Genomic DNA, 14,429 nt, shown 5'->3' with positions numbered 1-14,429 from the left:
TTTCTACATTGATGTACGATTTGTGGTTTGCTGGGAAAGTTTTAAGAGAGTGACAGTCCCTGAATCAGATACACATCTCTTTCTGCGCGACCGCTAACTCGTTTTTCAAACAGTTAGTTTCAAATGAAAGGTCTAGTCTCCTTATGGACTGCTATAAAAATTTATTTGGATCAGTGTTCTGGTTCCGGAGTTAGCAAATGAAGAGTGCGGTCACTAATGAAATTGCCTAACTGTCTATTGTTAGATAGTAGTTCTAGATTATCATGTTAAAACTTTGATGTTATGATTTATATATTCGGGTACAAATGTTAGTGAAATCGGGTTCGTATAACAACCGGATGTTTATAATAAGGGTCGACACTGTACTTGTGTAATCGGTTGGACTACTTTAGATTTTCAATACGTTGTATATTATTCACTTAATCGGAATATTTACTTAGTCGGGTTAAAACCTTAAATTCGCTTTTGACCATATTGAGATTTTTTCCAGAAAGTAATTTTCCGTCTGCTTGCTACTTCAGCATACATAACAGTTCAATTACTTGCAAAACTTGTTGTTTTGTACGTCCTAACGGAAAATCAATTCATTCAAAATGACCAAAATAATAGCAATATTAAATTACAATTTCGTATTTGCAACAAACTTCTTCACGCATACGGTAGATGGTAACTTAAGATATTGTCTAATTTATATTGCAAATAACAAGCCATGGAACCATAGTTTGAATAAGACTGAAAGACTCAATTGCACCACTAGGTGGTTTAAAATAGTTTTTTTGCTATCAATCAAGATTGTGAGGGAATAATAAACAATTCAAACGTGGTTTTGTATTGTGATCTACAACCTATACTAGATCACATGAAAAGCTCATTCAGTTTTTGTTTTTCTATAGCACCGAGCGGTCTTCAGAAATTCTTGCATATTTTTTGTTCCAAGTAACTCATTTGCTATAGAATTTCTATTCGGCCTTCCTCTTCGTATCTATAAAATATAAATAGAATTCGGCGTCAAAGGTCGGTTTAAGAAATTTGCCTAACGATGAATTGCTTTTTGCAATGCGCGAGATGATGTTATCTTGAGAACTTTGAAGCATTTCAAGTAGGACCAGACACGGCGTCATTCGTCAATTGACCGAAACGAACTAACAAATTTGATAAAGTTGACTATGCGTCCCGCCAACACTTCTCCAATGCTTGACGCTCGCGATGATTAGTCTAGTACATACACGGCGACATGATATCCCCGAAACTAATCGACAACAGTATTATTATATCACACCGCACTGGGCAGTATAGGATAATGAGCCTATTTCCATCTTATTCTTATCACTCTGACAATTTGAAGTCGTTGGTTTTAATGGAGTGTCTGTACTCTTTGTTTGTCGAATTGGCTTGAATATGTATTGTATTTTGAGACCATTTCTTTTTTCATTCTGTTTCTTAGGAACGAAGTAGATATTGATATCAATTTCTATACATTCCGTCGATAGCAAGCCAAATAATTTGGGAAATAGTGCGGCAACCTTCCAAATATTGCCAATATGGGCTCATGGCGTTATATACAATCATTATTTACCAACCAAAAAACGCAACACATACCCGGCACTGTTTTGGCATAAGCCCACTCCTGAATTCCCTTATCATTGCACCACAGACAGTCGTATTTCGATGCTAGTAAACTAAACAATCAACAAGCAGCAGACCGAACCACGTTCATTTAGAAAAAAATATTATCGCTCTGATCAGACGCTTGGAGTTTTGTTGGTTTCGTAGGTGACCTTCCTCCAAGTTGTCAAATATCAATCCTACTGCTAGAACTGAGCGTATCCAGCTCACTCTCCTCACGAAAACGATACCTGGTAATCATTCATTGATAACACTATCTACAACAACAATGACAATTAAAATGTAGCAATTAGAAAAACAGGGAATCATCAGTTCTTCATTGGCCGTAGCGAAGTAACGACGACGCAATGGAAGTGGATCTGTTCACTACGGCGGCCATCGGCACCATTATCCTGCTAATATTTTACTACATATCGAAAAACTATGAATACTTTCTATCGAAACCGATACCGTGCGTTAAACCGACGTTGCTGCTGGGCAGTACCGGTCCGATGATGTTCCGCAAAAGGGATTTACCGTCACACATCCAAATGCTGTACAATACCTTCCCGGATTCGAAGTGAGTTTGGTATAGGTTATATGTCAATAATCGAGGATAGATAGACTTTGAAATCTAATTCCTTTCCAGGATAATAGGCTTCTACGATCTAATGAAACCGATCTTCATGCTGCGCGACTCGGACTTGATCAAGAGGATCTGTGTGAAAGATTTCGACTTCTTTACGGATCACACCCCTGCAATGATGAACAGCTCACCTGACGGCGAGGTCGGTGGCGAAACGCTGTTCGGCAACTCGTTGTTTGCGTTACGTGGACAGAAGTGGAGAGACATGCGATCGACACTGAGTCCGGCGTTCACCGGAAGTAAGATGCGGCATATGTTCGAGCTGGTGGCGGCCTGTGCCCGATCAATGGCTGATTTTTTCCACTCAGAAGCGAAAGCAGGGAAAACTTTGGAGTACGAAATGAAGGATATCTTCTCGCGGTTGGGAAACGATGTCATCGGAACGGTCGCTTTTGGAATTGAGGTGAACTCGCTAAAGGATCGTGAAAATGAGTTCTACATCAAAGGGAAACAGATGGTAAATTTTCAAACGTTTACTGCGCTTATTAAGTTTTTATTGATGAGAAGTATGCCTCGATTGATGCATAAATTAGGAGTCGATTTCATCGATTCAAATCTAACGAATTATTTTAGGAAAATGATCGTCGATAATATAAAACAGAGAGAAGTGCATGGAATTGTGCGAAACGATATGATTCATATGCTCATGGAAGTTCGGAAAGGTTCTTTGAAGCATATCAAGGAGGAGCAGGGACTGAATGATGCGGGATTTGCCACCGCAGAAGAATCTAGTGTTGGAAAAACGTCACACACTCGAATATGGACCGAGAACGAGTTGATCGCACAGTGCTTCCTATTTTTCCTAGCGGGATTCGACACAGTTTCTACTGCTATGACCTTTTTGACCTATGAACTAACCATTAACCCGGATATTCAGAATCGTCTGTATGAGGAAATTTTAGAAACCAATCAATCTTTGAACGACACCGCCCTAAGCTACGAAGTCCTCCAAAATTTAAAATATATGGACATGGTAGTTTCGGAATCCCTTCGCAAATGGCCTCCGAATGTTATGTCAGACCGTTTCTGCACCAAGGACTACAAGTACGATGACGGCACTGGAATTCGCTTCACCATCGAGAAAGATCAAACAATTTGGATCCCTACCTTCGCCATCCATCACGATCCAAAGTACTACCCGAATCCGGAAAAGTTCGATCCGGAGCGATTTAACGAAGCAAACCGATCGAAGATTGATCCCGGTGCCTGTGTACCATTCGGAGTGGGCCCGAGGAATTGCATCGCTTCCAGGCTGGCGCTGATGGAGATCAAATTGACCCTGTACTATCTGCTGAAGGACTTCAGCTTGAAGCCGAACGAGAAGACGCAGATTCCTTTACAACTGGCGAAAGCTTTCGCGCTAAAGGCGGAGAATGGCGTGTGGGTGGAACTTAAATTGAGGAGTGAATAAATTTGAGTACTTTTGATGAAAACATGTCTAACTAAATGTTTTTAATCTAAAGAAATGGATGACTTTTTAAACGTTTACGACATACTCACAACTTTCGAAGCGTTCGTTAGGAAACACCGATTCTTACATGGAATAAAAAAAGATAGAAATTTTTCAAAAAAATATTGTAATGTTTTTGAAGACAATTTTATGGTTAAAGGAATATTAAAAACTGTTGCGTTTATTAAGCTTGGATTGAACGCATCGAGAATTTTTTGCTGGTGGAATCCACTGAATTATAGTTTCGCCTTTACGGCTCTAGTTTTCTCCTTTGCTTCCATGCCCTTCATATATATTTACTGTAACTCTTATTTCACGTGATTAATCTAATTCAGGTGGTCTCAACAGCTATAATTGATAAACCTATATACTGACAGCAGCTTGAAAAGCAGAGAATAGTAAATCAGATTGAATAGGGAAGGAAACGAATGATGTCAAGTCAAATACCTAGATGTTATTGAATAATCCAAAATAAGCAAAATAAATCAATTATTCTCGAAAACCTTTTTCAAATTAGCGATATCTAACAATGAGAAACTCTGTTTGTTTACTGTTTCTGTTGAATACTACGGTGCCACTACAAAACTTTCCAAATATTGTAGATTGAATGATAATTATTTTGGTAGGATGTCATGTAAAAAGTTTAGGAGTAATAACAAATAAATGACTGAATGATTAACAGGGGAGAACAATGGAAGTCTCTTATTGTCAGATACAATCGTTTGTGGATCATATAGTAATATTGAAGATTGTATGTTGCATTTGATTGCAGTTATTTCCTATGATTTTCAACAGTGAACCGTTCGATCACAGAACGGTAGGTATAAATGTGCTTTTGTTTAGTACAAAGCGTGGTCTGGTTTTTTGTATTGTAAAATCTGGTAGCAAGGATGAGTTTGATCCAACTGTATTCTTACCACAAATTGGAAAATATTCTCAATGCATTCTTTGTAACTAATTTCACTTCTCTGTATTGCGGCATGAATCTTTGGTAAAACCATATCACAGGTACACTGGGACAGATCGTGTAGTCGTACGCGTTTTTTCCATTGTCCACATATACAGGGAGATATTGATTCTAGACGTATTGCAGGTTGTGAAGCAAAAATGCTTTAAATATGTTTGGCCCAATCTATTGAACGATATCAATACTGGGTGCCTTATATAATGGAACTGGATAAAGGTGACTTCCGAGAGTCTATGCTCCATTTTAACCTTCAGTAAATGTTCCGTCTAGTGATTACTCAGTATAATACGAATAGCAATAGGCCATATTATTTGACTTGTATTTTTTACTATGTTGCACATTAGCCCATGACCGGTCATAAAATTAGTCAAGGTCTAAAAGTAAAATTTTGTGTAAATTTCAGTGAAATTCTATCACATTACCATGCGCGCCAAATCGTGCCCATTTATGAATTTGTTTTTCGTGTGACAATTCGCAAGATTCTCTCGATCCCATTCTCAATGACCAGCGAGCTACTTGGAACGTTAAACGTTTTATTAGTGCCTACTCTCTGGCAAGTTTTTAATATTTCACATTATCTTACCATAACAATAAAATATATAGAGGAACACGGGGCAATTCGCACTTACTTAAGACATCGCCCTTTTAGGTGGGTAGTTGTGGTAGAATTTATCGGTCAAAAGTCGGAATTGTTAGTTTGAAACCTCAGTTGGAGTCATAAAAATTTATTTGCGCCATTCCATGTCAGCGCTAGGCGCCGATTTGCAAAACTCTACATTTTTCCGTAATTTGGACCGTCAATTATTTTTATTTTTTTCGAATGGAATTATGTTTACCTATGAAATCTTTATTGGATAAACACCTTAAGAAGCACAATTTTTCTTTTCGACAGTTGTCGTACTGAAGCTGTACAGCTAGGTTCTCGGAAGGGCTCCCCGTCAGAATCACATACTACAATTTGCAGAAGAGACAGGCAATGGCGCCCACTAAAACACTGCTTTAGACCAAATGTAGCCGCGATTCTGAATATGATATTCATTGGACGGTTCAGGTATGTGCGGGCGTAGGGACTCGCTATCGTGTGTATCATCGCGAAAGAATCGAGCATTTGTACGTTAACGTGTTCGATCGTGTGTGCGTTTGTGTGTCGCGTGTGCTCACGTGTATGTAACTTCGAATGCATAAAATCAATTTTATAACCGTGTGCCTTTCGCATATAGGCGTGTGTTCCTGGATGATCGCGCGCGGCACTTGAATCTAATACTTAGTTTTTGGTGTATGGTTCAGATGCTAGGAGAAAGTGAAATCTTCCATATCACTAGAGTCCCCGATCATGTCACCATGGAAGGTGTTGTCTAGTGGACATGAGCTTTATTTTTTGATTGATCCAACTGAATGTATAGACCTAAGTTGCTAGGACGGAGGGCAATGATTTCCGGACGTGACCGATTCATGATCGCGCGAACACGGACGTTTGTAGGTTCGCGTTTGAAACTTCGTAAGTGCTAAAACGTTCACCTTATTACCGGGGTGTTATCAAATTTGCGCGATTGCGGGCGTAGGTGTGCGTTGTTAATCGCGAAAGGCTTAAGCGTTCGTATGTTAACGTGTTTGTCAAGTGTGCTCGCGTGCATGTGAATTCGCGTGTACAAAACTCGATTTCGTAACCGTGTGGCCATTCATATATTCGCGTGCGTTCTTGGATGATCACGCGGACCTTCATTCTGATAGTTAGGTTTCGTTTAGATTCGATGTACAATTCTGACAGGGAGTAAGTTACCCATATCACTACAGTCCCCGGTTATGTTGCCGTATTGTCCAGTGGATATGAGAGTTTTCTTTTTTTAATTTGTCCAATTGACGGCATGGACATAGTCTGCTGATATCAAGGATAGAAACATCCGGAAGTGACCGATTCATGATCGTGCGAGTGCGGGAGTTTTTAGGTTCACGCTTGAGACCGCGTTTGTAAATTTATAGGAGCTGAGACATTCACCTTATCACCGGGATGTTATGTTTGCGAGATCGCGGGTGTAGGTGTCGTGGATGGTCGCGAAGGGCTCAAGCATTTGTATACTAACGTGTTTGTCACGTGCATGTGACTTCTCGCGTGCATAATTTCGATTTTATAATGATGTTGCGTGTATTCTTGAATGATCGCGCGCGGGCCGTGAATGCTAATGCTTAATTTTTAGTTTATGGTACAGATGGTAGAAGAGAGTCCGTTTCCCCATATCACTAGAGTTCCAGGTCATGTCACCATGGAACGTGTTTAGTGAATATGAGCGTCACTTTTTTGATTGGTTCAACTGAAGGCATTAGTCCTGTCTGCTAGGACCGAGGAAGGACTTCCGGACGTGACCGTTTCATGATCGCGCGAGTGGTGGGTTAATGTTTGAGACCGCGTTTGGAAATCGCGGGCGTAAGTATGTTTGGATTATTGTAATTGTATGGTTGCATTTGTGACCAGGTTTATGTTATCGCGAAGGCCACGAGCGTTTGTACCTATATGAGTATAGATAGCGTATATTAGAGATATACTGATAAAAGGAATCATAACATGCCGAATAAAGAAAAAAAGATGCAAAGAGCTTGATTAGAAATGTATAAATTGAACAATACTATTTTGGTATACATCAGTAATGGAAAAGCAAACTAATAGATGTACAAAAGAAACAGACTAATGAAGTAGAATAGAAAAACACATGTAACATGCAATCAAACTAAATGCAGCAAATGTTGTATATTTACCATTAACGACAACTGCATTCTGTTAGACTTTCATAATACTACGCTGGCCGGGAAAGGATAATTCACGTGTGTCGGTAAATTCATTGTACCCTAATTTATCCAATCCGACCTTCCCGAATGAATAGAACCAAATGCGCAAATTGATCACCAGAAGTATTAGCCACTATTCTATCATATACCCCAGTTCTGCATTCATTCCCTAACCCAACTGTCACAAAAACTCAGACAAACACATACATAGATAAACATACGACTAGCACATAACAATTGTACACTAGTACGAAAAACTACGATTATTACAAAGCGACAACTAATAGGTCTCTCTCTACTTATGTATTTATTAAATTAATTTAATTATTAAATTGTTTTAATTAGTCTATGCACGATGACGAAGTCGACCGATAAATGGACACACAATGAATCCCACTGTGAGCCCCATCCACGAAAACCGCCATCAAATTGTTGGACAATGTTTGCAAACACGGCACACAGCAAAAGTCAATCCACGTATGCGCAAGTGCAGAGTATGAAAAACATACAACATAAAAAGGCGCATAAGTCATCTCGGTATCCTCGATGCACCACTATCGAAGTGCAATACAAAAACCATTTTAAGCAATTGTCTGTCAGAGGTTCTGTAGCACTGATGCACGCAATATGCTTGATGATGTTTGCAATACCGTCAAACCCCTCAACCTTGGGGAGGGAATAATTGCACATTTCATAAGTTATGTAACAAAAAAATTGTAATTTTTTTTCCGTAAGCTCATTTGAAAATACCACTTTTTTATCCAATATTCTTACATATAGTGAATCGTTTCCGAGTTATCAATGAATAAAAAATGTTCAATTTTTAATAAACTTTAAAAGTTCACAAACTAACTTGAAGAAAAAAATCATATTCAGCCAAAACAGAAAATACGTTTCAATTGTTTTAAGCTAAAAAAATCCAAAAAAAATTTTCGAAGCTATTAAAATTTTGGTTGTAAATCTGAGCCATAAGCTAGTTGGTCTCGATTCGTAATGTCCTACTCTGGAAATGGCATCCTAATATTAGCGTTAGAATTCCCGTTACAAGAGACCCATGTTTCAAGCGAGTAGCTATTGGTCAATTTGGTGTTTCGTTTATTTTCACGCTATTTGGAATGCAACCAAAGTGATAAACAAGAAGCCACAATTTTAGAAAATCATTTAAAGTCAAATATTTCAATGAAAACCATACATGTACATCGTACTTAGAGTGCTCATCTTCCACCTTCATTCCCTATCCCTAAAAAGCTATTCACGACCGGCTTTCACTGCTCTTGCATGAGTTTACACTTGCATTGCTTCATCATTGCTCCACAGATATTACGAATTTTTAGGCAAAACAAGTTTACCATTGTATAGATGAACTCACACACTTTTAGTTCAATCATGAATGAGTAGTAGAGCAAATCACGCTTATTGGTACAGTACCTTACACACTGTGATCCAACTCGGGAAGTATGTGAGTTCTTGAGGGTCAAACAGAATGCTCCGTCACTGTCGGAACGTCGAGGCCCGATTCGAAAAGTATGCTATGGATTGATATCTGTAACAAGCGAGTCGATGTTGTCACAAGTAAACTTTGAAACTTTTCAAATTAGTCCAGACGCTGCGCCAGTGACGGAACATTCTGTTCATTCCATTAATCGCGCCGCAACTCCTCGCCAATGTTGTGAAATCGTACTGTTGTAGTTACCCACATTTATTTATAACGAAAGCCTGATAAGTTAATGGTGCTCATATAATCTATAAAATTTCATACTAACAACTGCATTTAAATTCAAAACAGTGTCAGTTCTCTAACAGACGGCGAAATAGCAACGGCGTAATGGAAATAGATTTGTTCGGGGCGGTGGCCATCGGTGCCATCATATTGCTAATATTTCATTATTTGTCGAAAAAATACGAATACTTTCTGTCAAAGCCAATACCGTGCGTCAAACCGACGTTTCTGCTGGGCAGCACCGGACCTATTATGCTTCGCAAAAGAGATTTTCCATGCCACATCAGAATGCTGTACAATTCCTTTCCGGAATCCAAGTAAGTTACAGCTAGTACATATTCGTGGAGACAAACAATTAATTGAAATCTATTTCGTTTTCCAGAGTAATAGGATTCTATGACCTGACGAAGCCGATCTTCATGGTGCGCGACGCGGACGCCATCAAGAAAATAAGCGTGAAAGATTTCGACTTCTTTACGGACCACACCCCTACGATGAGCAGCAATACAGCGGACGGCGAAGGTGGTGGGGAGGCCCTGTTCGGCAATTCTCTGTTTATGTTGCGCGGTCAGAAGTGGAGAGACATGCGATCGACGCTGAGTCCGGCATTCACCGGAAGTAAGATGCGACATATGTTCGAGCTGGTCGACGACTGTGCGCGGTCGATGATCGATTTCTTCACTTTGGAAGCGAAAGCTGGAAAAACTTTGGAGTACGAGATGAAGGACACTTTTTCACGGTTTGGAAACGATGTGATCGCTACGGTCGCTTTCGGAATTGAGGTTAACTCGCTGAAGGATCGTGAAAATGAATTTTATATGAATGGAAAACAGATGGTCAATTTTCAATCGATTATGGTGCTAATCAAGTTTTTACTGATGAGAAGTATGCCTCGGTTAATGCAGAAACTCGGACTCGATTTTGTAGACTCAAACCTAACAGAATACTTTAAAAAAATGATTATTGACAACATGAAGCAGCGAGAAGTGCATGGAATCGTGCGCAATGATATGATTCATATGCTCATGGAAGTTCGGAAGGGTTCTTTGAAGCATCTTAAAGACGAACACGAACAAAAAGATGCGGGTTTTGCAACCGTAGAAGAGTCCAGTGTTGGAAAAACAACACATTCTCGAGTGTGGACCGAGAACGAGTTGATTGCACAGTGTTTCTTATTTTTCCTAGCAGGATTTGATACCTTTTCTACCGCTATGACATTTTTGACCTATGAACTAACAATCAACCCGGATGTTCAGAATCGTCTCTATGAGGAAATTGTAGAAATCGATCAATCTCTGAACGGCATCCCTCTGAGTTATGAAATCCTTCCACAAATGGAATACATGGATATGGTAGTTTCGGAAGCCCTTCGTAAGTGGCCCCCGACAGTCGTGTCGGATCGTTTCTGCACCAAGGACTATGTGTATGATGACGGGGCCGGGACTCGTTTTACCATCGAGAAAGATCAAACAATTTGGATCCCTACCTTCGGTATTCATCACGATCCAAAGTACTACCCGAATCCGGAAAAGTTCGATCCGGAACGATTCAGCGAGGCAAACCGATCGAAGCTCGATGCCGGTGCCTATCTACCCTTCGGTGCCGGTCCAAGGAATTGCATCGGCTCACGATTGGCGCTGATGGAGATTAAATTGATTGTGTACTATTTGCTGAAGGACTTTAGCCTGGAACCGACCGAGAAAACGCAGATTCCTTTACAGATGGCGAACGTTTTCGCACTGCAGGCGGCGAAAGGCGTATGGGTAGAGTTCAAACCGAGGAGAAGATGAGGGGTCTTGTAGGACTTTAACCATTCAGGCATTAGGCCCATAGTTTAACGTGTTTAATTTGGTTTTATTCATTAACTTGAAGACAGTATTTCCATTGAGTTACTTGAATTAAAAGAAAAGCATGGCTTTCAAAAGTGCTGTACTTACTCATGACATGCAAAAGCCCGTTCTTACCTGAAATGGTACAGAAAATAGAAGTTTGTTACAAACACATAAAAGAAGAAATAAAGTTCTAGTAATTCGTTCAGATCATTTGCTTACTTTATTGGACTGTTAAACAATAAACCATGATGCAATAATTGAATTTTGAGCTGATTTTTTGGAATGTCACTCTTAGTACACTTTAGACAGATGTATTATTTTATTTTCACTATGTATATGATTATTTAAGCTTTTTCTTGTTGGTATCCAACGGAGAAAACAGATCGAAATGGTGAGTTAAGCGAAAGCAATTCTGTGAAAAAATTTCCCCCAGAAACAGCATTCGAAACCTCCACCCTTGGGACTACGGCCCATAGCATAAGGGTTTGTGCATTGGACCGAAGTCCCAAGGGTTGCAGGTTCGAATTCTGCTTCTTGGAAGAATTCTGTCACATAATTGCTTTCGTTTAACTCACCATTTTGATCTGATTATGCCGTTGGATACCACCAGAGAAGTCCCAGAAAACTGCATTTCAACTATCAGTCTATCAGACTCAAGTGTTAAGGGGGTTTGGTTTCAAAAAATCGATTTTTTTCCTTTGTTTAATTTCAATCTATATGTATCTGAGAATACACTCCAGAAAGGATTTGGTGAAAATCATATTCCTTGGCATGTTTCTGGGAACCGAAAGGTGGGTACCGTCCGTTTCTGAGATACAAAGCGCGGCGCACCACGATGGCGCTTGTCTATGGAAAAATCATTGTTTAAAGAATTCACCGGTCCATTCTTATCGGTTTATGTATATGTTAGCGCCTGTGAATGGTTTCTTGTTTATTTTTTGGGGACGAGAAAATCGTACGGAAGAAAGAATGCGTCGGATATGTTGAGAAGCGTATAGGAACGAGATTACGAAAACTGAAGAAAGAATACAAAGGTATCGGTGGGAAAGGAAAGAGAAATTTGACGGACAAATTAATCGGCGAGCTAACAAAATTTTATGGGCTGGCGATTCGGAGAAACTCAAATTGTGAAATGAAATCTGGGCTTCCTTCGAACACTGCTCGTCATTGAACGAAAGTCCCCAACACTCAAAGTGTTCACCCGGTGAGGACAGATGGTGCAAGTGCCGTCAGGCTGAAGTAAAAAGAACTTTAGAAACTTTCGAACATGTCCGGATCTACGGAAGTCTATCATCTAATGATTTATTAGAAAGATGCTTGGGAGCTCACACCCAAAACATTAATGAGTCTCTGAATAGTGGAATCTGTTCCTTAGCGCCAAAACACATGCACAAATTCTGGCAGACAGGTGGTCAATGTTGTGACTTATTTGGCAGACAGTACCTTCAACTAAGGATTTTCATCGATCTTACAAGCTATGGAGGTGATGGGAATTGCCTTGGGGAATGAAGCTGAAAGATGTGCTACTCAACTCGAAAGTGAACGTATAACTCGTTCTGAACGCAAAGTGGGTGTGGCGGCAGGCCCGAATTCAACAGAAAGAGAGAGAGAGAGAGAGAGAGAGAGAGAGAGCAAAATGGGCAAAGCCAAGAACATTTTTGTCATGAGGAAGGTAACCTCTTCGGACCCAGTATAGTAGATTCTCTAGTAAGTTACTACTATCGAGTTATACACTGTACCTTATCGTTAAACGCGTTTACCCGAAAGTAGTGTTTTTTAAGCGGTCAAGTAAGACTTTTCATAGAAGTACTGGTCCGATTTCAAAATTTTTTTTCTTCAATTGTTCATAAAACATACCGCTATGTTTGGTGGAGAGGAATTTGCAAAATCTCATTTTGTTCCATTTTTATGGTGCCTAACAGGCCAAAAAATAACGTAAATATTGGATATTTTCACAAATCGTTACATAACTTTTACAAACTTTAAAATAAAGGAAATGCAAGCCTACATAACTATGATTATAAAAAATATAAGTTTACTTTACCTAAGCGGGACCCATGCAGTTACAACATCAATGAAGTTTCAATGTCGCGAGATTTTTCTTTTCGTCTTGAGAAGTAAAATTGAAAAGTCAAAACATGTATCTTCAAAATAAAAAAAATCCAAATCCATTGATTCTCAGCATTGGTGCAACTGAAGGGAGATCAAAAGGGATTTGGCGGACCCGTAACCAGAGACACTTACACGCACTCCGTAGAAAAAGAAATTTTCCCTTCCAACAATAATATCCAGCCAAAAGGTTAACGATTTCGATATACGTGTATGAACCCGCCTAATGGTTTGTTTTGAGAAAGGCGCGTTAATTTCATATCGAACATTCTGAAATGTTCTTCAAGTGACTTATGCTGGCTCTCTACGTTCCATCGTACAATTCTCAATTCTTATGATACCCTGATACTCCCACCCGTCTCCCGTCTTTTATTAATATTCATTTCGGTGTAACATAAAAACGGGTTGTAAACAAATTTGTATTAATGTAATGTACATAACGAGTATTGTGATTGCATATAAAGTAATCTAAATAGGATATAAAAATTCTTTAGTGGAGAAAACGTAGGTAAAAACTATTTTTTCTCCACTAAGGTGAATTTCGCGCTTTAAGGGGCGCGCAAAACCTATAACTAAACTAGTTACAGGATTTTCATTTTGACTTTGTTTTTTCAGAATTCGATATTAACTTAGTCACAGGATTAAGCTAGCGCCGGATTTTGTTTTTTGAAGTTAACGTCTATCCAACGCTAGCTTAGTCCTGTCACTAAGCTAGTGTCGGATTCTGATGAGACGAAGTCGAAACACAAATTCCATAACTAATTTAGTAACGTCAAGTTCGTCATTATATTTTATGCTTTCATATTGTATATAATTGAAATCCAGATAAAAAACTTTGTATTATGTTCCATGGGTTCGGTTCCGTAAGCTGCTGAGGGCACTTTCTTCTTGCCTTCCATTAGTTTTTGCACATTGCTCTTTCCAACATTCTTCGAAGCACTGGGGCACTAGAAACGAAATTCTGGGATCGATGATACTTCCCCGTCAAGCTTTTTGAGGTTTCTCTTAAGTTCCAGTTGATCGCCATGATTCGATCGGACGTAGATTAGGAGACATGATTCTGTTTTTTATCAAGCAAAAAGGCAGTTGACTAAATCTAGCCAGAATAACGTTTTAGTGGATCTCCTATTCATAACAAGCAACAATCGGTTTTTTAAACTCCTGTCCATAAGTTTTACCTTTATGATACCTGTGGTTACGAATGTCTGAGCTTTCAAACCATATGAACATATAGCTTGCCACACAAGATACTTTTCAGGCAATTTTGTTTTGGACGTTTTCATGTTTGCGAGATCGGCGGTCGTGCGTGTGCGTGAATG

At 39.4% G+C, this 14,429-nt stretch overlaps 3 protein-coding genes across 6 annotated transcripts in view; 2 read left to right on the top strand and 1 right to left on the bottom strand.

Annotated features, from left to right (window-relative positions):
* Positions 1-14,429, bottom strand: part of LOC131693527 (sodium-dependent transporter bedraggled) — a 346,814-nt gene that overhangs the window by 161,895 nt on the left and 170,490 nt on the right. The window lies entirely within an intron of this gene.
* LOC131693541 (probable cytochrome P450 9f2) lies at positions 1,656-4,269 on the top strand. Of its 3 annotated transcripts, none has more exons than XM_058981452.1 (3): positions 1,656-1,859; positions 1,920-2,185; positions 2,255-4,269. In XM_058981452.1, exons 2-3 carry the CDS (start codon positions 1,974-1,976, stop codon positions 3,660-3,662), a joined length of 1,620 nt encoding a protein of 539 aa, XP_058837435.1. In that variant the 5' UTR covers positions 1,656-1,859; positions 1,920-1,973; the 3' UTR covers positions 3,663-4,269. The 3 variants fall into 3 exon arrangements, with proteins under 3 accessions (XP_058837435.1, XP_058837434.1, XP_058837433.1); XM_058981451.1 differs by having other exon boundaries at positions 1,913-2,185; XM_058981450.1 differs by having other exon boundaries at positions 1,656-2,185.
* Positions 8,962-11,206, top strand: LOC131693540 (probable cytochrome P450 9f2). The gene is made up of 3 exons (XM_058981449.1): positions 8,962-9,172; positions 9,236-9,486; positions 9,552-11,206. Exons 2-3 carry the CDS (start codon positions 9,275-9,277, stop codon positions 10,957-10,959), a joined length of 1,620 nt encoding a protein of 539 aa, XP_058837432.1. The 5' UTR covers positions 8,962-9,172; positions 9,236-9,274; the 3' UTR covers positions 10,960-11,206.

Source organism: Topomyia yanbarensis, chromosome 3 (assembly GCF_030247195.1).
Source record: "Topomyia yanbarensis strain Yona2022 chromosome 3, ASM3024719v1, whole genome shotgun sequence".
NCBI classification, from domain to species: Eukaryota; Metazoa; Arthropoda; class Insecta; order Diptera; family Culicidae; genus Topomyia; species Topomyia yanbarensis.
This window is presented reverse-complemented; position numbering and strand designations above follow the sequence as displayed.

Coding starts and splice junctions, on each gene's coding strand:
- LOC131693541 (XM_058981452.1), top strand. CDS start 1,974: ATGGAAGTGGATCTGTTCACTACGGCGGCCATCGGCACCATTATCCTG. Junction 2,186..2,254: donor AATACCTTCCCGGATTCGAA/GTGAGTTTGGTA, acceptor ATTCCTTTCCAG/GATAATAGGCTTCTACGATC.
- LOC131693540 (XM_058981449.1), top strand. CDS start 9,275: ATGGAAATAGATTTGTTCGGGGCGGTGGCCATCGGTGCCATCATATTG. Junction 9,487..9,551: donor AATTCCTTTCCGGAATCCAA/GTAAGTTACAGC, acceptor TTCGTTTTCCAG/AGTAATAGGATTCTATGACC.